Genomic DNA, 24,662 nt, shown 5'->3' with positions numbered 1-24,662 from the left:
TCCAGAGAGTAATTAAAAAATAATAATCACCAATCTATATAGAAAGGACAGAGGCAGAAGAAGAAGAAGGCTGCGGGCCTCAAGTTTCCTGACTCAAGACCGCCTGGATGGCCACGGGAGCCCAAGCAGCCTGGTACTGGGACAACGGCAGGCACAGACAAGCGGACTCCAGAATGGGGCGGTTGGTCTTTGGTCAAGGGCTGAAATCTTCAAAATGGAGACGTAACAGTCTCTTAGACAAATAGTGCTAGCAACACTGGATATCTGTTGGCAGAAAAATGAAACAGGATCCCTATGCAAAAACCAACTCAATTAAATGGAGAGAAAATGTTTTGAGAAACGATGTACAAATGCGCTTTACACAATTGATGTGTGTATGGATTGGGATAACAGTTTTATGAGCCCCTAATAAAATGTTAAAAAAGAAAAAAAACCAACTCAAGAAAAAAATTGAAGTCCTAAATGTAAAACCTACAAAATATAAAGATCATAGAAGAAAAAACAAACAAATTTAACCAAAACCTACCACTGAGACTGTGAGGGGAGCAGACAGCCTCGTCGTTCCCTCAAGGAGTAGCTACAGGGTTTTGTACTACTGACCTTGTGGTTAGCAGCCTAACATTTATCTCTCAGCACCCCTTCTCAGGGTGGGGGGAGAATTTAGGATGCTCTAATTTAAGACATAAATAGTTTCTCAAACAAAACTAAAAATTCACCAACAGCAGAAGAAAAATCAGTGACTGGGTCCTCCTAAAATTACACAATTCTTCCAACACTCTTCCTCAAGAGAACGAGGCGCGAAAGCACAGACGGTCTGCGTGTTTTGCAACGACACGGGACGAGTCTCTAAAATGTAGAGAAAATTTCAACATTTCAACAAGAAGACACACAAACTAATTTTTAAAAATTAGCAGAGAACTTGGACAGACATTTCGCCAAATTCAAGCAGCCAAGAAATACACGAATAGATGCTTGCAATCATTAGCCATTAAAGAGGTGTAAATCAAAACAAAACTGAGGCACCGTCCGACCCTAGCAATAGTCATGATAATCAAACAAATGAAAACAAACCAGGAACAACCAGTACTGGTGAGGCTGCAGGAGACCGGAACTTCTGTCCTGGTGGCAGGGTTGTAAAAGGTACCTCCGCTGTGGAAAATGGTCAGGTAGTTCCTTAAAACTTTACAAAGGAGTGGTGTCATATGACCCACAAATCCCCTTATTGGTAGCTAGAAGATCTAGAGAAATGAGAGCTGTGGCATAAGTAGACATTTGCACACTCATGCTCACGATAACACTATTTACAAGGGCAAAAAGATGGACACGATCCCGAGTGCCCATCCCCCGATGAGTGGATCAATAACTATGCTACATGTGCACCCTGGAGGACTCCGCAATGTGATATCATAATAATGACTCTGCAAAACCTTTCCTAACAGGGATGAACCTGGGGACATTATGCCGCAAAAAGTCAATCACAAAACGACATAGTCATATGAGACCACCGTTAGCGTTAAGGCTCAGCCTACACACTGGCTCTTCCCTCTGCTAGACGTGGCTTTTGCCCATCTCCCTGTGGTGCACAGTACAGGCGAGCCTGGCTGTCGCTCATCTCTGCGTCCATGGACCATGCGGGCCCCAGCTGCCCAGTGCATTTCTTTACTTCATCTCCAGCTTGGTGAACACCCCAGACTATCTCATCTCTTCACTGCAGGCTCAGGATGTAGGTGTTCTGTCTGGACAAACTCCAGCTGCAGGGAGTTTGCATGGCCCAGCAGTGGCGCATCATGCGAAATGATGCTCACGCCCATTCATTTCACTGCGGAGCGGCTCCCAGGCACTCACCTGCTTAGGGCCCGTGCCCCCAGGCTGACTGTTTGGTGCGGAATTGCTGCTGCTCCAGTAAAGCAGGTCTAAGGACGGTGGCCTGTTTCAAACAATGATTTGTGTTCAATGTTGTCTCACTTTCCTGGTTTTTTTCCACTAAAATCTTTCTAAAATCTTTCAAAGTAAATGTTCATGCATAAAGATACTTATTGAAAGGTCTTTCATTTATAATTAGGCTACAAAAGAAACATTTGCCTGTTGTTTTTGCCGCTTTCTTACTGGGAACCGAGTCTCCTCCTTCTAAAGGCAAGGTTCCTGAGAGTCCAGGATGTTAGGCGATTGGCTGGGGGTTCCACAGATGGCTGTGTGAGGCTGGCACCAGTGCTGACGTCTCTGGGCGCCCAAGCCTGGCACTCCTGGTTCTCACTCAGTCCTCGCCTTTGTCCTTCTCTTCTGGTTCCTATCCAACTCCCTGTCTAAGCACTGGCTGTTGCAAGTGCTTACTTCTAGACCCCACACAACCCTTTCTTCGTGGTCTGCCTCTTCTCAAACACTCTGCACATGGAAATCTCCAGCCCACACTCCAGCTGAGATCACCTTCTCCTTGTCGCTCTGCTCCAGACTGTCTTGCAAAGAGATGCTTCGGGACTCTGCTGGAACTGCCAATAGTCGTACCGTGAGGATCACGGGCTCGCAGCCACGGTGCAGTCTTCGGTCCTCCCTGGGCCTCCAAAGCTAGGCAGTTGCAAGTGGTCCCGAGTGTGACTGCCCTTGGAACCTGCCCCAACTGTGCACACGGGGAACTTGCCACGGTTTCCTGCGGCTCCGCCAGCTGGCCTCCCCTCTCGCCATGTGTGGAGGCGTCACTGTGTGTCAGGCACACACCGGGTGGAATACCAGGGACTTGAGGTGAAACTGCAGCCTCAGGAACGTTAGCCCACAGATGACCCCACCAAAGGCTCCCGCCAGGACCCAAGAACGCAAACTCCGCAGGTGCAAACTGCCTGCTGGCCGAACTGTCTGCACACACCAGCAGCTCCTGTGCTCACCCTCTCTCTGGCTCAGCACACAGGCCGGCCCGACAAGGGTCACCTTTGCCTCAGGAACACTGCACAGGTCCCCTTGGTCTGAAACCGGGGCTTTTCAACACCTCCTAGCCCTGGACAGGTGCTGTTTGTGTACATCCCTCCTCCGTCAGCAGTGAACCCTGGGGTGGGATGGTGCTAGAGACGCTGGTGGGCTCAGGCCTGCTCTCCCGGGGGAAGTGGAGTTCTGAGGCCAGGGCGGTAGCCCTTCTCCTTTACCAGCTTGCCGAGGGAGGGGCCACGACTCTGCTTGCTCCAAACTCCCCTGGGGGAATTCTGGCCCTCCTTGAGTGCCAGCAGGCTGGAGGCCTGGCTTAGGGATGGGATGATACCCTGCAGGGGACGCTGCAGGGGGCCCTCAGGGAACAAGAGTGGGTGTGAGCAGCCCCGGGCAGGAAATCTGGGGCTAATTATCACAAGATAGGAATGAGCATTTGTTTTTTCACAGACTGCTTCCTTGGTTTTTCCCTCCACCAGAGCCACATGTTGCTATGGGAACGAGAATGGCAGTGGGGCCACAGCCACTCGTCCTCGGCCTGTCAGAAGCCTGTGAATAAATTCTACCTCACTCAGGCTCCGCACCCAGTGGTCCTGGAGGGCAGCTGGAGCAGCCACTTCCAGACTTTCCGCCCTGGGCAGCCCCTCCTGAGGCGAGTCTCTCAAACTGGGAGCATGGCCAGGCAGGGCGGCCTAGCGGCCCCTCCACCCAAGTCCATGTAGCGGGATCACTTAATCCGTCTCATAGATGGAAGGCTCTGCCTCCTCCTCACAGCCGTCCCCTCTGCTCCCACGGCTGCTGCTTGCTCCACTGCACTTCCTTCTCCACCATCGACCTGGCATGGCGATTTGAAATGTCACATAGAGTTAAGTCGCTTTTCACGTGGCTTGATTTCTATCAGGCAGGGAGGCTGCAATCCCTTGAAGGGACATGCCTTCCTCGGCGCCTCTCCTAGCATCTCGCAGGCTGGTGCACGAAGCGTGCCCACAGGAACCATCTGCTCATCAGCCGCTGATGCAGACCGCTGGGCCAGGGCAGAGCCGGACTCAGAGCTTCAGCCTCACTGTCCAGAGGGTCGTTGCTGCGAGGCAGAGCAGCCTGGCTGGCTTTAATTCTCCATTCTTCTGTAGATGGGCCTATTCTAAACAACGCTGTGCAAAGGCTCTCCTCTGCACCCCGATTTTGTCTGGGAGTTCCCTAGGGGGCACACTCAGGAGCGGGAATGCTTCGCCGTAGGGTGAGTGTGCATGCATTCACCATGGCAGTTATAACCAAGATGCTCCTCCAAAGTGACTGTGACAACGCGTATTCCCGCAGAGCTGGGAGACCTGCCCTCTGCTCCACGTCTCTGCAAATACATGGTACTGAATTTGCTCCTCTTTCCCATCAGGGTAAGAATAGTGCCTACTTCCCCTGTGAGGATTAGATGACATTATGAGTTTAGAATAGGGCTTGGGATCTAGTAAGTCCTGTTTGTTCCATTTTCAATTTCTACCATACCTAAAGACACGTCTTAGTAAATATTCATTACAATATTAGTTACTTTAATGTATTATTCTAAGGACCCTAAGCTAGGAGAAATCCTGGTGGCACTAACCACGGGGTTGGTGGCAGTGAGAACCCTTTCGCTGACACAGCAACACAGACACAGTCTGTAAAGATTACCCTGTGGGGCAGGCTCTCCTGACCGCCACAGCTCTGTGAGGTGGAACCGGCGTGTTGGCAGTGCGTGGGCTAGAGGAAGAGGAGTGCTTGTACCCGAATGGGTGGTGGTCTGACTGCCCAGAGGCACCTCAAAAGAAAGGCCTGGCAATGTTCTTCCTGAAGACTGAGCCTTACCGTCCCGTGGAGAGAGCACAGTGCCACTGCGGACACACTCGGGCCCTGCAGGGGAGCGGATAGCCAGGCATGGGAAGCTAAGAGATGCTGAGCTAGTACACACCCTTTCAGCTTCGACAAGTCTGGGTTCCGGTGTAGGAACTCCTGGGGAGAGGACAGGTGATGGATGCCATGGTCTCTGGAGGGTGAGAAGGAAAGCCCTTCCCTTTACTGCTCCATCGGCCTGACTGACTCGAGAGACAAGATGGATGGACAGACTGTCCAATTCATTCGGCTGACAGGCACACGGGGCTTCCGAGTGGCCAGACACCACCCTAGGTGCAGGGGATAAAGATGAGTAAGACGAAGCCTCTCTCCGCAGCTACATAAATTCAATAAGTAAAACGCAGCCCTGAGCGCTGCCGAGAAACCATCAATACCACCCTCGGTTTGTGCTATTGACTTGGCACAGGCTTTAATGGAGGTTCTTGTAAGCAGGAACCCTGTTCTTTCTAGACCGCAGGGAGTTCATTTTTCCTACAGTTCTTTTTAACCCCTGGGGCTGCTTGTACCGCTGAGCTCCCTGCCTACTGAAAAATCTCTCCAGAACTTTCGCTCGAAAGCCTGGAGAAGCAGCCAGCGTAACTTTTCTTCCATTCCCACCACTGCATGGCTTCCCCAGGCCCACAGATCGGATCCCCAGACCCAACCTGACTGCTTGCAGGATGGGGTGTGCCCCTGCTTTCACAGTCACCCCCACAAAGGGACGAGGTGCCAGGGGGCTCCCAAAATGGGTGGGTGACAGGTGACGAGGGACCTCATCAGAATCAGAGCAGCTCTGCAGCCCGGCCACTGGGGTGGAAACTCTCTGGAGAACTACCGGGGAATGGAGAAGCTGGTGTTGCCTACTGACAAGGCACCACTTATTCCTCATGCTTCCGGCTGGAGCGAAGCAGGAAAGAGGTGTACTGCATGCCTCCAGAGGGGCTCCAAGGAGTGGATTAGCAGCAGAGGGGGCTGAGCAACCTGGAGTTTGCTTAGTGGGTAAGGAGACCACCATGGAGTGAGTGAGGAAGCAGCAGGCAAGATGGGCCTTTCTGGCAACAGGCCCGGGGGTGGGAGTGTTGGATGAAGGATAACCAGTGGAGGAGGCTGGCTGCGCTGACAGACACACTGACAGGTCTGCCCCTAGTGAGGCAGAAGGGGTCGAGGGGAAGACAACGGCGCATGGAGTGGCACACAGAGGGTGAAGGAGAGTGGAGAGCACTGTGGTGTATGATGCCAAGGCCGTGGAGGTGGCAGGACTCATGCTGGGGGTAGGGGTGGGGATGTTAGGAAAGGCACAGTCTAAGAAGCTACGACAAACGAGGGGGAGGACCCCAGGTCCACAAGGAGCAGGAGGGTCACTGGACAAAGTGGGCGCCTTTGAGGGACAATCATTAGGGGAATGTATTGACAGAAGTCCCAAACGCTGCTAAAAAAATTAAACGAATTCATTGTGGTGGAGCTCACAAAGGAAGACAAGAGCCAGATGCTACTAGCAGCCTGCCCTTCCCAGAAGAGGGGCACGGAACGATCCTCCGCAGGAAATCAGACGCGTGCCGAAACAGGTGATGGAGAAATCGCACCTCCGCACACGGCGGAGGCCTCCTGGGTGATGGCTGCGAAGCAGGGATTAGCATGCAGCACACAGGAGACGCGGAGCCTCTGGAGACGCACAGACTCTGGAGACGCACAGACGGACAGACACATCCGCAGCGGGGGTGGGGGGCTGGGGTTGGGGGAGGAAGCCGAGTGTGCAGCTGGGAGGCCCTGCTTTCCTGGGCTGCGTGTCCCATGTGCTACTCAAACGGCAGCAGGGCTGCCTGCAGGTCGGGAAGCAGCTCGCTGCCGTGGCAGCACAGCTGTCAACTCGCTCGCTCCAGGAGGGAGAAACTAATTAAAGCCACTCTCAAAGGCCAGCAGCTCGGCCACAGTCCGCTACCACAGCCCAACCACTAGCTCCTCCCACTGCCTCTGCGCTCTCTGACCCTCCCTGTCCTGGCAGGGCTGCCGCCCACACCAGCCTTTCCCGGGAGCGGTGGCCAAAGAGCTTATTCACCCACCCTGTTATTTCCGTCAGTCTTCTCGTTCACCATTCCATCCGTGCTCCTTGAAATTAGCAAAAGGTCTTTGGGTGCACAAACATTGGATAGCTAAAGAGAAACAGGCCCGGGATCTAAAATGAAAGCTACTAATATGGTGTCAAGGAGCCCTGGAGGCGGATGTAGTGGGCCAGGAGTTGGGCTGCTAACTGCTTTCTCCAAGGGAGCAAGCTGAGGCTTTCTGCTTCCATAAAGATCTATAGCCATGTGAAGGGATACAGCAGTTGGTGTAAGATATGAATAATAATAGTAATATATCATTACTAGGGGTGGTAGGGTGGGGAAAGAGGAGCTGTTATCAATAACCTCAAGGAGAAAGATAATATTTTGAAAATGTTGATGGAAACATATGTACAAGGTCGCTTGATACAACTGATTTATGGATTGTTACAATACCTCTAAGAGTCCCCAGTAAAATGATTTAATATAAAAAAAAAAAAAACAGGAAATAATTGACAAAAAAAGAAGAAAAGATCTATCGCCATAAAACCCACAGAGGCAGTTCTCCCCTGCCCTGTAGGGTCACTAGGAGTCAGAATTGGCTCAATGGCAGTGAATGTGGGTAAATGGGGCTTGAACAGGTGCGACAACGGATTCAAATACACCAGTGATTGTGAAGGTGACACAGGGTGGACAATGTGCCTTTCTGTTACACAGTCACCATGAAATGGAGTCAACTCGATGGCCACTGTCAACAACAATGGCATTTGGCAAGCCAATAGCCATAGACTAAGGAGCCCCTGTGCTCTCTGCCCTCTCTCCCAGCCACCCACCCACAGTCTGGTTCTCATGGGATGAGGCAGCAGGGCTGTCCTCATCCATGCAGGTATCTGGACCTCACCGCCGTCTCCGTCCCCAAGTGTCACCTACACATGAGGCAGTGAGCGGCCTCCTGTCTGCCCATCCCGGCTCTCTCCAGGAGTCCTGCCCAGTAAACCCGAGTCATCCTCCTTCCACTAATGCACACCGCTGTCCTTCAAACCTCTGAACTCAGCTATGCTGACTCACACACAGCCCCTCCGTCCTCTGAGACGGAAGCCATCGTCTTCATCCAGATGACACGCTAAGTTGAATGTACTGGCATGACAGAAGGGGCCGGAACCCGTTACACTGCAGTAAAGACTGCTCTGAGGGTTTGCTATATTCTGGCTGCCTAGTAAAAGTCAACTTTGTGCATGTGATTTCGAAATGACATAGTTTATGGGTCTTGTACCTTATGATGTTGTTCATTGCTTATTTTGTGATTTTAGATGCTTCCCAGTTGATAACACCACATTGGGGCCTTTTATTTGATCAATAACTTTTGACACAATAAGGCAGCTGATCAAGTTGCTTATCAGCCACATATGAATTTAGTCACCAATTAGTCAATCTATTCAGATAAGCTGAGCTGTTCTCCCACCAACGTGGCTGTGTATTTGGGGGCAACTTCCTCAGGGAAACAGGGATCCTGCACTCCAACTCCAGAGCTCTGTAATGGGAGACTGTGCTACACCTACAACCACTTTAGAAGTGCATGTCCACTCCCTTCCCCCACTGGTTGGGGTGAACAGCAAGCCTAGAGTCATAATTTACAATTTCAGAGTACCGCATATGAATTTAAAAAAAAGTTTCCGATGTTTTTGTATATGGGCTACATCAGAAACAATTAAGAATTTACATTTTTTATTTTAGCTCAATATATTCTTACAACATAAATTTGAATTGTTTTCCTTATGAGGCTAAGCCAAAAAGCATTACTGTAAAATCACAGAAACCCTTGTAACACGAAAATATCCACGTGTGAAGCTCTTGTTGACAGACACAGGCCCATACTCTTCTGAAGGCAGTGTTTTCATCCCTAAGGGTTCCTTCCACACGCTTCAACTGACGCCATGTCGACATGGCCGCTTTTGAACGTTGAGTTTGGGAATCAAACAAAGCCTGAAGAAGCAAGAGACAGGTGGGTGGGGTAAGGTTTCCCAATGGACTTCTGGTAAGGCAGCCCTTGCTACTCTCCAAGAATGAGCAGGTACATGGTCAGAATGGGGTATTTTCCTGGTCTCCCCCCCCCCCCCTTATGTGGCTTCTTAAAAGTTCTTTGAAATAAGCTCCTATGATCATCTTAGAACATCTATTAAGATCATCCCTTAGGAAGTCCCTCAAACAGTGACCATAACCTTCTGAGCTGACCTCTCCATCTTAAACTGCACTGGCAGATGCCCTTGGCAGTCACTGCTGTGAAGGCATTCTAGCAAGACTAGTAAGACAAACGTGTCTCTGAGAAGACTTCCGGGCGGCCCACCACTGGCCACAGACGTGTTTAAAGGCAGTCTCTTTGGGATAAGCCCATGCATCTACCAACGAGAGCCCTATTTACCCTCATAAGCATAATTACAAATAATTGAAGATGGTAAAAAAATAGTAGGATTTATTGGCAACATTTTTAAAATGATTTTTAGTTTGGGGATCAAATTTTTATGTTAAAGTGCAGATTCAAATATACTTATGTTACATGATCAAAAAATGCTTTCATGACCTCAGGTTTCAATTTCTTGGATTTTGTGCTTTACAAATGTCAACTGGTTTACTTTGACAATCTCCAAGTGTGTTGAAGTGAGGAGGTAAAAGGAAAAGTTTCAGGATTCCCTTTATTAAGCTTTTCTCTGCAAGAAACACATTGTGGGAGTGAATCACTGTTATTTTAAATAAGTGGAAAGAAAATGAATATAAATTATCACAATACTTTTACTTACAAAAGTGCTTCGGTAAGAAGCAGAAAGACCTCCATGGGAGCCCTGAGGAGAGGAGCGTGGAGCATGCGCCTGGGTGGGTCCGCCCAGGGAGGAATGAAGATGTAGAGCCCCTGGCTCAAGCTTCACCTTCTTCCACCAATTGCTAGCTCCCTCAGGTCTGGGGTCATTCCCTTTCTCAGGCACTAGGGCTCCACCTTGTGACTCCCTGTACTGGGCCAGGTGCCCACTCGGGTAAAGGACGATAGCACTCACTCGATAGGGAGGAGGAAAGGGGAGGCCACCAGGGTTGGAAGTGGGTGGCTGAGAACTCATCTCAGAGCAGAGTGGTGGGAGGCGGGATTTCACTGAGGTGTCAAGCCCCTGAGCACAAACTCCATTGTCCTACAGGGCTTCAATTATAAAATCCAATTTGAAAATCAAGTCATTGTGTAGTTGAAAATGATGGCTTTGGAGCGATAAAGACCAGTGCAGGGCTCCCTTCTGGGCACAGGGAACGGAAGACGGAGCAATGCCATGTTGACTTGAAACTGCAGATGTTCTCATTTACCTCATGACGTGAGTCAGAGCGACTCTGGGTCACACTGTGAAGACTGGGGATTCCAAAGCACTTGACTGTGCTCTGAGGGACCTGCACCTTATCCAAGAGGCAGTCACTGGAGCAGAACAAGAAGGGGTTACTGCGTGGTTTAAAATCAGGAATGGTGCATGTCAGGTTGCATTCTTTTCCCCCCTCAATCATTTTATTAGGACGTAATCCAGACATCATACCATTCATTGTTCAGTCTTAAGAGTTGTGTTCTTCTACTACACTTAGGCAATCCATATGGATCTGAGAAGCTGGACTATGAAGAATACAGCATCAGGGTTGGAGCAAAGCTCATTAACAATGAGTGATGACATACAGATGACATAGCCTTGTTGCTCAAAGCAAAGAGGACTTAAAGTACTGATAAAGATCAAAGACAGAGAGCCTTGCATATGGATTACAAATCAAAGTAAAGATCCTCACAACTGCGCCAACAGACAACATTAGGATGAATGGAGAAAAGATGGAAATTGTTAAGGATTTCATTTTACTTGAACCTACAAGCAATGTTCATGGAAGCAGCAATCAAGAAATCAACCTATATATTGTACCTGGCAAATGTGACACACAAGACCTCTTTAAAGAACTGACGAGTAAAGATGTCACTTTGCGGACCTGACCACAACCACACTTCATGTGTATGTGGAAGTTGAATAATTCATAGGAAAGATCCTAGGATAGATAATTGATACATTTGAATTTGGGGGCTGGTAAAGAAAACTGAGAGTACCGTGGACTACCAGAACACACACGTCCATCTTGGAAGAAGCACGGCCAGATGCTCCTTAGGAGAGAGGGTGATGAGGCTTTCTCTCACGTACTTTGGACATGTTTTCAGAAGGGACTGGTCCCTGAAGCAGGGCATTATGCTTGATAAAGTAGAGGGTCGGCAAAAAAAAAAAGACAACGACGACCACCTACAAGATGGATTGACACAAAGGTTGCAACCATGGGCTCAAACATAGAAACTGTGAGGCCGGTTAAAGACCAGGCAGTTTTGTTCTGTTGCACATGGGTCTCTATGGGTTGGGACAGATGGTGAGGCAAACATGATAACCTCTGCACTACGGAAACCACATCTGACAACAACTAACATTTACCTCTTATTCTTCCTCATGCTTCCTGTCTAACCATGCAGAAGGGGTATACACTGAACCCAGCAGGACTGTCTTTCAGCAAGTGATGAACCAACTAAAGTCAATTAGACACCCACCCTCACCACTAGTGCTTACTTGAGACTTACATGAAGAACAAATATGTCAATAATTAACTCAGGAATTGAATTTTTAACGTGGACACCATTCTCATCTTCTGTGGTGTGAGTGAATCCTGCAAGGCCTCTGTGAGCCCAGGGAAGGGCTGTGTTGTGAAGGTGGCCACACACGCAGGCTTGCTGGGCACAGGCCTGGCATACACTTTCCTCCCATTACCTCCTCCGAGTTACTAGGAGTACCCTCCTTCACACTCAAACATGCCCTGGTCTGGACAATCAACCGCATGGGTTCTCAGCTCCCGGTGGCATCGTCTCCCTCTTTGGACCCAGCAGAACCCATGCATCTCCAGGAGCCATTTCTGTTCCAGGGAGAGCAGCTGTGAGGGCAGGAAAAGTCAGCTGACTGCCAGCAAGACCGTGGGCCGTGAGTGCTGCCAAGAGTGGGGGACGCATGCCACCCACCTAAGGTGAAGGGACTTCTACAAACAGCACTTCCACTGGACTTATTCCCAGGACCCAGGCCTGGAGGTAAGCAGCTTGCTCATGTACATATAGCCCGACAGAGGAGCGAGTGGACAGAAAAACCAACATTTTGCGCTGGGGCCGGGATCCTTTAAACAGCACGCTCACGGGACCAAGGGGCCTCTGGAATAGCTGTCGGCTGGGCGGGCTGAGGACTTCATGCAGAGGCAAGGGGTGGGGTGCTTGACCTCTCACGGTCTCTGTGGCTGCTGATTCTGCAGAAAGGATGGTAGGAGCAGCACAGAGATAGGGGTTGGCTAGTGGAGAGACCTCCAGAGATGGTAACGATATCCCCACTGTGCAGGAGCAGGACTTTGTTCTGTACCAAGCTGTCTGAACAACAGGCCATTAGTAGGCAGAACAAACAGTTCCACATAACTCAAGATGTAGCATTTACCTGTACACATCATGGGACATCACAACCCTGCTCGCGAGAGCAGACCCTTACCTCATTGGCTGTGTTGTGTGTTCCAACGATTCGGATAAAGGAGGCAGGCTGTCTGTCAAAAGTCACGGACTGCCAGGACCTGCGAAAGGAAGCACAACCATTTGTCAGGTCAGACGGTTCAGTCAGGCCCACTAACAAGCCATGGAGACATGGTCATTGAGGCTGGAGGTACCCTGACCTTAGAGACCTGTGCGGTACGAGGGAGCTGGGCAGCTTCCTGAGAGATGGGCTTCTACCTGATGTGTAGCTGAGGGAGGCAGGAAATACAGTGTCTCTATTCAGAAGCCTACAATATTGTCAGCCAAGGTGCCCCTGCCCGCCAGTGCCCATGACCAGTTCTTACACAGTCCTCTCGAACACTGACAAAGAAATATACCAACTTCATCATGACAGGCGTGTGCTCAGTAGATTGGTTAAGGCTGGCTGGAACTGATTACACACATTGTGCCATCTGCAAAATGGTGCCATGGCAGTGCCTACCTCAGCAGGGGTTGGTGAGTCAGAGGGTCTGACCTGGGATGGGGCTGTGCAGGCTACTCCTCAGTGCTGGGCAAGTTTGGAGCAGGACAGGGAGGTCGGTGGAGTGTGGCACTAGTCCGTGCAGATGTGGGGTCTCTCACTGAGGGTGGACTAGGCTCTCATGTTTCAGCCCAACCCGCAGCCTTACTCTTAGAACCAGTCAGTCTCTGGGTGGTCTCAAGAGCAGCCTAGAAATCTTAGGCAGTCCTCCTGGGTCTGCATGGGCTAGATCCAATCAGCTCATGTAAAACCCAGCCGAGCAGGCCCCACACAAACCTGGTGAGAGGAGGCCTGCTCTTGGTTTAGCTCAGCAGCTCATCAGAATGCGCCGGAGGAGTGCATGGCACCCACGACTGTAAACTCCAATAATATTTTCTGTAATAAATGTGAGGAGTTCACAGTTGTTGCCATCCCTCCTCCGCTCACACAGTGGAAATGCCAGCTGCTGGGAAGCTGTTTCCTGTAATTGTCTAATTACCAAGTAATGCTACCAAAGAAAATATATGTATTTGTGGTTTGTTTGTTCCCCCTTTGGTTTAGGTGTTCCATCTTCTCTCCCACTACGAACCTCCTACTGAGATTGATTCACTGCTGCCTGGACACCAGTCCCCTGAAGGTCATTAAAAAGCCGTTACTGTCCTGTGTGGAAAGCCTGTGCCTCTGCAGGCAGTTTGCTGGAAACAGAATGAGAACCCCATTCTCCGGTAAAGTGCTATCAGTCACACAGGAAGGTGACGTCCCCTGGCCATCTGCAGCACTTGACTCTTGGCCCATTCACTCCACACCGTGGGGAGCTGATTTCCTCCCAGGCCCGCCAGGCGCTCCCAGGGAGTTCCTGGGGGTGAGTGTGGCCTGGGCCCGGGGTGGGGTGGGGGGTTGTTCTGGCGGAGTCCTAAAGGACTTCCACAAGGGCCTGGCCGTCCCCAGGATGAGCACGTACTGAGCACAGGTCTGGACCAAGTATGGGCGTGTTCCAGCTCTGGTCCCAAAGGAAGAAAGCTGGCACACACAGAAGCTGGCTTGGCCCACTTCTCAGACCACCCACCAGAAAAGGCAAATGGAAGGGGCCAAATGGCAACCTGGTGACTACTATTAGGTTCATGGAAAAGTCTGACCACTGGATGGGGATGGAGAGGGGGGCTGTGATTTTGGGAGACACGGTCAAAAATTTGGTTCTTCATAGCTGTCAGAATTACCTCTTGAAAACATCTTTCAGTGGTTAAGGACACAAAGGTAAACATGTACACCTGCCCGCTCAGTCCACAACATAATCATGGCTCTCGATAGGCAGGCAGCCCCACTCCCTTCACAACGTGTCATGGAAGAGGTAAGATCCTTGTGGGGAGCTGTCCTGGCCTAGACCCCAGCTCTCTTATGTGCACACTCCTCTTCCCCCTCCTCCCCAAATGCTCTTTCTCTCTCTCTCTCCACCTTCTAGTCCAGGGCATGCACAGGAGCTCTGGGCTTTGGCGCCACCGGTCCTCGATTCTGCTTGGGGAAGCATGGCTGGTGGGGCGGCAGCCTGAGCAGGAAGGAGCGTTTGTGGAGTAATAAGATCAGAAGGTCTCAATTTAATACCAATCCTCCATTACATTGCATTAATATCTAATCGCATTAGAGTTCATTTTCACTAACACAGCCCGAGAGCTGAATATATGATTTCATTTTCAGCAAAACTGGATACCAACCCAAGGGCCTGGAAATTAGGGTGAAGGAAAGCTGGTTAGGACGAGGTAATGAACATCTCTCCCACCCCAAATATCACATTGCATTTCCTCTGAGCTGTTTCAAAACAACTTCGAATGCTGCCCCATGGAGAAACGGGAAGGTGGCATTGGAAAAGCAGTCACAGAGGATGCTCCCTCGGCTGAGGTTTCTCGTGCTCGGGAAGCTACTGCCGTCATTTAGACTCTGCAGAAACTCGGCTGCATTTGTATTGAGCTTTACTGACAGCTGCATATATCCTCAGTCACCAGCTCTCCAAAGTCCCTTCTTCAGGAGGCCAAACCCCCACAGGCACAGAAGTCTCTCAGCAGGAAAGAACTGTGGGAGGAAGACGTCTGAGTCCGAGCATCGGCGCCCAAAACAAATGTGGTCCTTGCTTTGAGTGTTTACTTTAAAGACCAATCTACCAACCCACCTACCCACCCAAACGTGAGGTGATGTCCTAGCCTGCCACTCCTGACTCTATATTGGGCGCATCACCACCCTTTCCTGGGCTGCGGTGACCTCACTGACCCACTGCTGACAGAAATGATACTACTCACCGGGCTACAAAAGCACCTGCAACTTCCCTCAGATGACAAATACGCATTCTAACTCTCTACCCCACCACTTGTCTGTCGTTTGTGGTACTATGGTGGCTCGTGTGTTACTGCGATGCTACGTCACTGATATTTCAAATACCCAAAGTGAGCAGGTGTCAGCTGAGCTTCCAGATTAATAACAGACTACAAACAAGGAATATAGGGTGTGCATTTTGGAGGAATTAGCCACTGGAAATCTTATGACAACATCGCAACACTGTGACATGCTGATGAGCTAATGAACAGAAGCAGATTAGTGTCAGAGGTAAGGCCAGACTATGGGCCCCTCTGGTCAGAAGGCACTCAAAGTATGACCGAGGTAGAGCTGCCTTCTCAAAGTCGAGTCGGCCATAATGATGTGGCCGGAGTAAGACGTGTGGGAGCAATGCTTTGGGGACCTTCACTTGCTGATGGAGCATGGCCCCAAATGAAAAGAAACAGCTGCAAAAATCTAATAATCATCGGAACTTGGAATGTACAGAGTATAAATCAAGGAAAATTGGAAGTCATCAAAACCAAAACAGAGTGCATAAAGACCAATATCCTAAGCATTAGTAATCTGAAATGGACTGTACTGGCCATTTTGAATCTGGAAACCCTATGGTTTACTATGCGTGGAATGACACAATCAAGAGGAATAGTGTTGCATTCGTTGCCAAAAAGGACATTTCAAGATCAATCTTGAAGTATAATGCTGTCTGTGAGAGGATTATACCTATCCCCATTCAAGAAAATCCAATTAAAACAACTATCACTCAAATGTATGCAGCAACCACTAAAGCTAGTAATGAAGAAATTGGAAATTGATCAAACATGCGATGAAGATAAATTGGTAAGTACTGGCAGTTGGAAGGTGAAAGTTGGAAACAAAGAGAAAGGAACAGTAGTGGGAAAATGTGGTCTTGGTGATGGAAACAAAGCTGGAAATCACATGATACAGTTTTGCAAGACCAATGACTTGATCATAGCAACTACCTTTCCCAACAACATAAATGGTGACTACATATGGCTTCCCCAGCTGGAATACACAGGAATCAAATGGACTACCATCTGTACAAAGAGATGATGGAGAAGCTCATTATCAGCAGATAAAACGAAGCCAGGGGTCATCTGTGGTTCAGACTACTAAATGCTCAAATTTAAGTTCAGGTTGAAGGTGAAGAAAATGAAAACAAGGCCATGAGAGGCAGTGACTTTGAGTATACATAACCTGAATTTCAAGAACTTCTCAGGCACAGACTTAATGCCTTAAACACTAATGACAGAAGACCTGATGAGCTGTGGGAGGACACCAAGACCTTCATTCATGATGAAAACAAAGATCATTAAAAAGAGAGGAAAGAAAGAGACGATCTAAGTGGATGAGAGAAAAGACTCTCAAACCTGCCCTTGATCACAGAGTAGCTATGGTAAATGAATGAAATGATGAGCAGAACAGAAAATTTCAGAGCAGCTTGAGAAGACAAAGGAAAATAGTATAATAGAATGTGTTCAAAGACCTAGAGTTAGATAACCAAAAAGGAAGAACACATTCAATAAATCTTAAACTGAAAGAACTAAACAAGATAAAATAAATTCAAACCTTGAGTTGCAATACTGAAAGATTCCTTTGAGTGAAATAATGAATGATGCAGGACGCATCAAAAGAAGACTGAAAGACTACACAGAGTCATGTACCAAAAAAGGACTACTTGACCTTCAACCATTTCAGGAGGTAGCATTTGAGCAAGAACCATTGGTACTTAAGGTAGAAGGTCAAGCTGCACTGGAAGCACTGGCCAAAAACAAACCTCCAGGAATCAATGGAATGATTGAAATGATGCAACAAGCCGATGACGCACTGAAGCACTCACTCATCTAAGCCAGGACATTTGGAAGACAGCTATTTGTCCAACTAACTGGAAGAGATCCATACCTGTACCTACTGTAAATAAAGGTAACCCAATAGCATGCTCAAAGTATAGAACAGTATCATTGATTTCACATGCAAGTAAAATTTTGCTGAAGATCATGCAAGAACATTGGCAAGAAACTGCTAGAGGTTCACCAGGCCAGTTTTAGAAGAGGATGTGGCATGGAAAAAGGGATATCACTGATGGTGTCAAATGGATTTTGGCTCAAAGCAGAGAACAGCAGAAAGATGTGTGCTTGTGTTTTATTGACTACACAACGACAGTCGGCTGTGTGGATCATAACAAGCTATGGATAACCTTGAGAAAAATGGTGATTTTAGAGCACTTTTTGTGTTCACGTGGAACCTGTACATGGACCAAGAGGCAGTTATGTGACCAAAACAAAGGTATACTACATGGTTTAAAATCATGAAACTGTGCATCAGGGTTGTATCCTCTCACCATATTATTCAATCTGTATGCCAAAGCAGTAATCAGAGAAGCTGGCTAATATGAAGAAGAATGGGGCATCAGGATTAGAGGAAGGCTTATTAACAACTTGCAATATGCAGATAACACAATCTTGCTTACTGAAAGTGAGGAGGACTTGAAGCACTTGCTGATGAAGATCAAGGATTGTAGCCTTCAGTATGGATTATGACCCAATGTAATGAAGACCAAAACCCTCACCACTGGATCATGATTAATGGAGAAAAGGTTGAAGTTGTTAAGGATCGTCTTGCTTGGATCCCCAATCAAATATCATGGAAGCAGTAGTCCATGATCAAAAAACCAGTTGCATTGGGTAAAAGAAATAATGTTCCTTTGAGGACCAAGTTGAGCTTGACCATAATCTTTTTAATTGCCTAATTGGCTGTTAGAAGGATATCATGCTTGGTAAAGTAGAGGGGCAGCAGACAAGAGGAGAGCCCTTGACAAGATGGACTAACCCAGTGGCTGCCATCAATGGGCTCAAACATAAGATCCTTGTGAGGATGGCACAGGACCAGGCAGTGTTTCACTCTGTTGTACATACGGTCAACTATGAGTTGGAGCTGACTTGATGGCACCTAACAACAGTGGTTACATGTTGGGATATGATTCCATGGTGGGCAGTTTGAAACCACTAGCACCTCCTCTCGAGAGACTCAGCTTTCTACTCTAGTAAATAGTTACACAGTCTCAGAAACCTACAGAGGGTTGTTATGAGTCAGCATTGACTCAATGGCAGTGATTAAAAGAACAACTACTACACATACATGCATGTGTGTTTAGAGAGAGAGGCTACAGAGATGCTGACCAAGATTTCAGCTTTGGATGAAATAATTTCCAGAGATGTTTACTTTTATACCGTCCCATACTGTTTGAATTTGGTAAGAGTATGCCCTTAACAAAGACCACAGGGGATGGAGCCAGTGGGGAGACCAGAGCTGTACTAGGTGAGCTATTTTCTGCCTGGTGGAAATAACTGGTGTGTGTGTGTGTGTGTGTTCATCCTTGATTGCCATCCCCTCACAGTGATTGACAGCATAAATTCTGGAGCCAGGATGCCAGGTTGGGTCTCAGTTTTGCCACTTTTACCAGCTGGGTGACTTTAACCAAGTTGTTTAACCTTTCTGGGTCTTAACTTCCTTTACAAAAAGTTCGGTGACAATTAAATAGATCAATAACCATAAAGCATCTTCAACAAGACGGGCATATACTCAGTGCTAAGAAAACATTAGTCGTTACTGTTGTTACTGGCATTTACAATTCGGTCAAAGGAACCTGGACAAGACCTGCTGCCTCAGTAGGTCTCACCCGTGAGACGAGGAAGTGGCTGCTGAGTCTCTTGAGCTCCATGAAGTTTGACACTGGATGACTGATGATTAACACAGAGGTTCCCAGGAGCACAAGAGACACTCCCGTCAGCACCTATTTCTTCAAAGCAGACAGGTAGCTGAGTTTCAGAGGAATTAAGTTGTTGGATTCACTCTTGAGCTTGGCACCTTGCTAGGTGTTCTGGGGCTCCATGCACGATGTAGTGCCCACCCTTATGCAGTTTCTAGCTTCACTGGGGGATTAGCTGTCCTCCCATGAACTAATTAGAGAATAATGCAGACAGCATAGCAGACCCTCTCATGAACTGGGGGTGTTTCAAAACTTCACTTGTAATTGGTTGTTTTGAATCTTGGAACCAACTTTTTCCCAGGGAAATAAAGCGATAAAATTTTAATGGATTCCAGGCCCATCCATAAAACTCAATTTAACCCATAATGAAGCTGAAATACGATCTAGTTAAGAGTTAAAAAAAAGTGCGCAGGGGAGGGGTGTGTGTAGGGAGGGAGATGTTGTTGCCATAGCAGTAACTAAAGCAGGCAGAAAAACAAGGGATTTAAAGCAATCTCTCTAAAACTGCTGTTGAGGAATGAGGATTAAACAGTGCATGCATACAAAACCATTATGATATGGCTGGGCATGGTAGGTGGCTTGCCAGTAAGGCGAGAGAAACAGTGGGCTCAATGACAAGGACAGGGAAAGCAGCCTGACCGGGTCTGACTAATGAATGAAACACCATATACCAGAAACGAGGAGCCCATGAGCTTGACCTCCCCTCCCCAGGACCTTGCCAGGTAAGGAGAGAGTTGGGGCCCAGTCAACCAGGGACCATCGTTTGAATCCCAACCAACCAGGACAACTGCTTTTTTTTTTTTTTTTAAATAAAAAACCCAACCCTGAGTTCAACGGTCCCTTGGGTCTCACTTCTTTCACCCTTTAGGTATCCCAAGTGTATCTTAACTTTACTGCTCAACGTATCTGCTGCGCTGCCCCCCACTACCTGAACTATTGCCACGCCAAAGCTACTTTCAAGAAGGCAGCGGTGCCAGGTTCTGCTTGGAAAAGGGGCCACTGTACCCTAACAATTGAGACCTGTCATTTGCAAAGCCTCTCCCATTTGTAAACCACTGTGTATTTTACTAAGGGAATCTCAATCATGAGCTCTCTCTTCGGGTCTCCCCACCAATCTGTTGGGTATGTAGGCTGTCAATTTCAGAAGTAAGGAAACTGAGGTGGAGGAAGAGCCCAGAGTGGCCGGCTGTCACATCAACCACAGAAACCAGATTTGCGGGCTGCTAGTTCATGCTCTTTCCACCAAAGGGGGCATGAAGAATTTTCAAGTCCACTGCAGGGTGGGACACTGAGTACTTACTCCCTGTCCCACAGATTTCATTGATGCCTCACATGGGCATCCAGATCTTGACTATAGTCCTGAAGCCCACAGTGGTAGACGCCCGGGCTCTCACACAAACACATGCAGATACTCAGCACACCCGGGACCACTACCACTCGCTGACCGCTGGCACACAACAGTCCCTGGAAGTCTGTTTCCTGTGTGAAATGGGAGCCAGAACGGTGTAGTGCTGGCCTTCTAGAGTTGGGAGGGTCAGAGGGAGCACACAGAGTTCAGCACACAGTAGAAGCACAGTGCCTTGGGCTATTGTGTTGTCTTTCACTCACAAGGTTAGCTAACTGGGAGAGAGCTCAGCAGTTGATTTCCCTCTACATACAAGTCACAGAAGCAAACCAGCTCAGATTAAGCCTGGCTAGATTAGATTAGTTAGCATTAGAGAAGATGACTCAGAGGGGGACAGAGAAAAAATGAATTTAACTGAAGTGACTAGACCAGGTTGGGAATTTTTGTCTAGTTCTGACCAAAGTTATGGAGAAGAATTAATGATCAGTAACAGAAAATTAAGTAAATAATGGTAATACATAAAACGAAGTAACTTTTAAGTCTTGGAAAAACAAATGATAGAATAAAAGTGATCATAGTACACTACATGGCTTATCTGTGAATAGTACTTACATGCCATGACATCACTGACTCCAAATACAGGTCCAAAGGGAAAAACCAAACAAACAATGATCCTACGAGAGTGGGAAGATGGGGCAGAGGAAGAGCATGTACAAATAAGAGGCAGGGGAGGGACAAGTAGGAAGACAATCGGTAATTTCAGTAATGGAAATAAGAAAGCTCTAAATAAACACGGCTAAGAAATATGAAGTCACCGGATAAAAGGGGAACTTTCCTCAGGATCAGAAAGTTTGCTCACACGTTATATCCCCGCTGCCATGCTGGGGAGTAGGAGACAGAGACTCCCACACACTGCTAAAGGAAGCGTAAATTGACATATGCCTTAATCAGCAAAATGTTGCTAAATGTACACACCCCTTCCCAGCAGCAATGCCTCCTATCTCGCTGTACAGCGGGGGTGGGGGGACTGAAAGGCAGCACTATGGGAACAAGCCAATGCCCCTCACTTCCCAGCCTGGAAAGGAGGGTATGGGACACCCTTGGCCCTGAGATGAAAGACTACAACAGCTGGTTAAAAAAAAGAAAGAAAGAAAGAAAAAAGAAGTCAGGGAAAAAATACAGAGCCATTTATTTATATGAGGGTGGTTTCAGAGAGGGTGTGAGGAAATTCCATTATCTTCTTATTCTATTTTTCCACAAATTTTTGAAGTTCCAACACAGACACACAATGGAAGGAGACGTAGGCCGGAGGGAAACCTTTTTACGGTTTTAAATTTTAACCATATTTAATATAATCGTCTTCAAGTGTATTATCTCTTCAAAACATTAAAAACATTTTTGTTTTAAAGAAAAGAATCCCATTGCCTCTGGGGAGTGGAACTCAAGTAGAAGGTGAAGCAGGGGACTGGTGGCTTTGTTAGAAGCCTTAGGGTTCTTCCTGACTTTTCAAACTACATACATATATAGCTTTAAAACATTTTATAAAAAGGGAAGAAAAGAAAGAAAGCAGAGCCAAGAAAAGGAGAAAAGCCCTGTGATATCTAGGGCTGGAACGGGCACACGGGGACATATTTATTTCTAACCTCTGGGAGCAGGGCTGGAAGGCAAACATAGACCTTTGGAAAAGATTCCAGGAAAGGGAGGAAATAATAAAGGCTGTCCTGTCAGCTGAGCATACGGCGGTGCCGGTGGTGCCCTCTCCAAGCTGCGTGGCACTGAGACGTGACGGGTATTAAAGGCCGTGAGTGAGCGTAGAGACTCACCCGAAGATCTCGCTGACAGTTCTTTATGAGCACGCCGCCCGCACTGACCCCATAGCTGCCTGCGTCCCCCCAAGCATGCTGTTCTTATTGTCTGCCTGGTTGTTGTAATGGTCCAAGGACTACATTCATCTTTCTAATCACATCTAAAGATGATCTATCGACTGGGGGTGTGAGGGAGAGCGTGTCTTCCACAAAGGTGGGTGAAGGGGAACACTGTTGTAATGGCCCTTATGCTGCACCTAGCTTGATGTTCCCATGGTTCCCAGCCTAGCCTACCAGGGGATGTCCCCCCACTTGTCCCAGCAGAGCCAGAGAGGGTATCTATGGCAGCCAGAGATGCAGTTTATTCCCTTCTAGAATGCCCTCATCCCCACACCTCTATACTACAGTAAGGCGTAGGCATGCAGTTCTCTGAGGTGTGTACTCTGCACCCACAGTGCACAGGTGCACCGCAGGATGCCTACCTGGATATTGTAGCTGTCTCGCTGTCCTGACTTACAGGGAGCTCTGGGTTGGCTCCATTCTCCTTTTGGCCATACAACCACCATTTACTGAGAAGCCTCTCTATAAGCCAGGCTTTGAAAAACCAGTGCTGTGCTCGAGCTCTGCTGCACACATGAGGTGGCTGGAGCCAGAGATAGTTTGTAACCGTTTGCCCAAAGGATATTGTGACCAAGCGATGCAAATGAGAGATTTGTAGACATTCTCCTGGCTTATTAAACCCCCCCCCCACCCCCGCCCAGTATATGTGCTGTTGGGCCACCACAGTGATTTTTATTCATATATTTTTAAAAATTTGAGTCGATTGACTCAACATTGGCAGCTAACAACAGATAAGTCTTTGAAAAGTTGGGTGATTTCACATAAAAACATGACTTTCTGGCTTCTCTTCAGAATCAGGTATCTGGTTTGTCTGGACCCTCTTTCTGGCCAGGCCACCATGGCTGGGGCTGAGAGGACAACAGAGCCAGGCCCTCCAGCTCCCAGTGTTCTCCACAACCCCTGGAGCCTGGCCCAGCCTGCTTCACTCACTCACATCTCTTGCCTGGCCAAAGGAGGCAGCCAGCTTTCTCCCCCAGCCTAAGCGCTCCTGCCCCTCCAATGTCAAATGAGATGGATTAAATCTTAGCTCTTTTGCTTAGGAACACTTCCAACCTCAAAATTCTTTGGAGATTTGACACCAGAACTGGTATGCAAACCATCTTGTCAAAGGAAAAACAAACAAACAACATTCTTACTCTTTTTGGCCTCCCTGGCCAGAGCCAGGTTCAGCTGTTAACAGCTGACCGTCTTCAGGTACCACCTGCCTCCCTCCCCCTCACCCCCTGGCAGTGGAGATTCCCAGTTTCGGTAATCATCGGGTTGCACATGGAATCACCTGTGGAACCTTAATCACGATGCCCAGGTTACACCCCAAGCCAGTTAACAACTCAGTCTCTCAGGCTAGGATCCCAGCACGAACATTTTGTAAGCTCTTTGGGCAACTCCAATGTGGGACCAAGGCAGACCCCTTCCTTGGGCTTGGGATGGAGTAGTTAGGGCACCCTGCTTGGGGGGACAATCTGCCATAATTATGGGCTCCCCTCGGCATAGCCTCCACTGGGGGTTTCTGGAATCTTGGCTGGACATTTCATGAATTCTGGCACAGAGGGAACCTCAGCCCTCTTTTTATGAATGTACTTGTGGGGAGTGTGTGAGTGTGTGTGTGTGTGTGTGTGTGTGTGGGCTTCAAAAAGTTTGTGGAAAAATTGGATTAGAAGATAATGGATAATTCCCACAAACGTTCTGAAGCCCCTTTGTATCTACACGAGGCAGTCTTGGAATTTACCTTTTCAGCTCATAGCCTAATTTTCCCTTTCAGAGACTTTTCCTGTCAAAGAGAAGGTCAGCACCCTCCAGCTAGTGCCTCGGATTTGCTTAGCTGAAAGCCTCCAACCCCTATGGCAGCTGTAGAAAGGTACCTGTCCTGGGAACATTTGTGGAGTGTTTGAATGAGTATGAGGGGAGAGAAGGGGCTGTTTTAGTACTCTACACCTCACTCAGTCCCCCTCCTCTCCAAGCTCCCCACTCTCCCACTCTCTGCCATATAGCGCTCCTGATTCCCCTACGGGGATGCAGTAATTGATGATTAGCATTCCAAAGCTTGGCTTACATCCTGCTAGCCCGTCATATTTAATTACATTTTAACTATATTCGTCTTCGATAATAGCACGAATATAATTTAGATAATTATCTCTCTCTCTTATTCTCTGACTCTGTCTGTCTCACTTAGAGCTCCTTGCAACAGAAATCGCTTTCTCTGCTCAAACACATAAACAGACTCTGGGGCCAAGTGTTTTTCTCTCTCCCCCAGCAGCAGCTGTGCTAGGACGTAATGGCTCTGGGTAGCATGCTGCAAAAGAAAGAAAAGCCCCGTTTCCTCCTGCTTCTGTGTTGACGTCTGTACACAACTGGTGGTGGGAGTTGCAGGGTAAGAGCTCTTGTGTGGTGGAGAAACGGGAGGCCCCGTCA

General features: G+C 48.2%; 1 protein-coding gene across 2 annotated transcripts in view; it reads right to left on the bottom strand.

The window, feature by feature from the left end:
• Positions 1 to 24,662, bottom strand: part of BTBD9 (BTB domain containing 9) — a 462,890-nt gene that overhangs the window by 18,205 nt on the left and 420,023 nt on the right. For both annotated transcript variants that reach the window (XM_004710745.3, XM_045294863.1), the window contains exon 9: positions 12,377 to 12,455. In XM_004710745.3, coding sequence (XP_004710802.1) covers positions 12,377 to 12,455 — 79 coding nt within the window. The remainder of the gene's footprint in view (positions 1 to 12,376; positions 12,456 to 24,662) is intronic.

The sequence above is a fragment of the Echinops telfairi genome, unplaced genomic scaffold (genome assembly GCF_000313985.2).
Source record: "Echinops telfairi isolate 266 unplaced genomic scaffold, ASM31398v2 ScPeMD7_3533;HRSCAF=4204_1, whole genome shotgun sequence".
Lineage (NCBI taxonomy): Eukaryota > Metazoa > Chordata > Mammalia > Afrosoricida > Tenrecidae > Echinops > Echinops telfairi.
The sequence above is the reverse complement of the archived record's forward strand: the minus strand, read 5'-3'. Positions and strand labels throughout refer to the sequence as shown.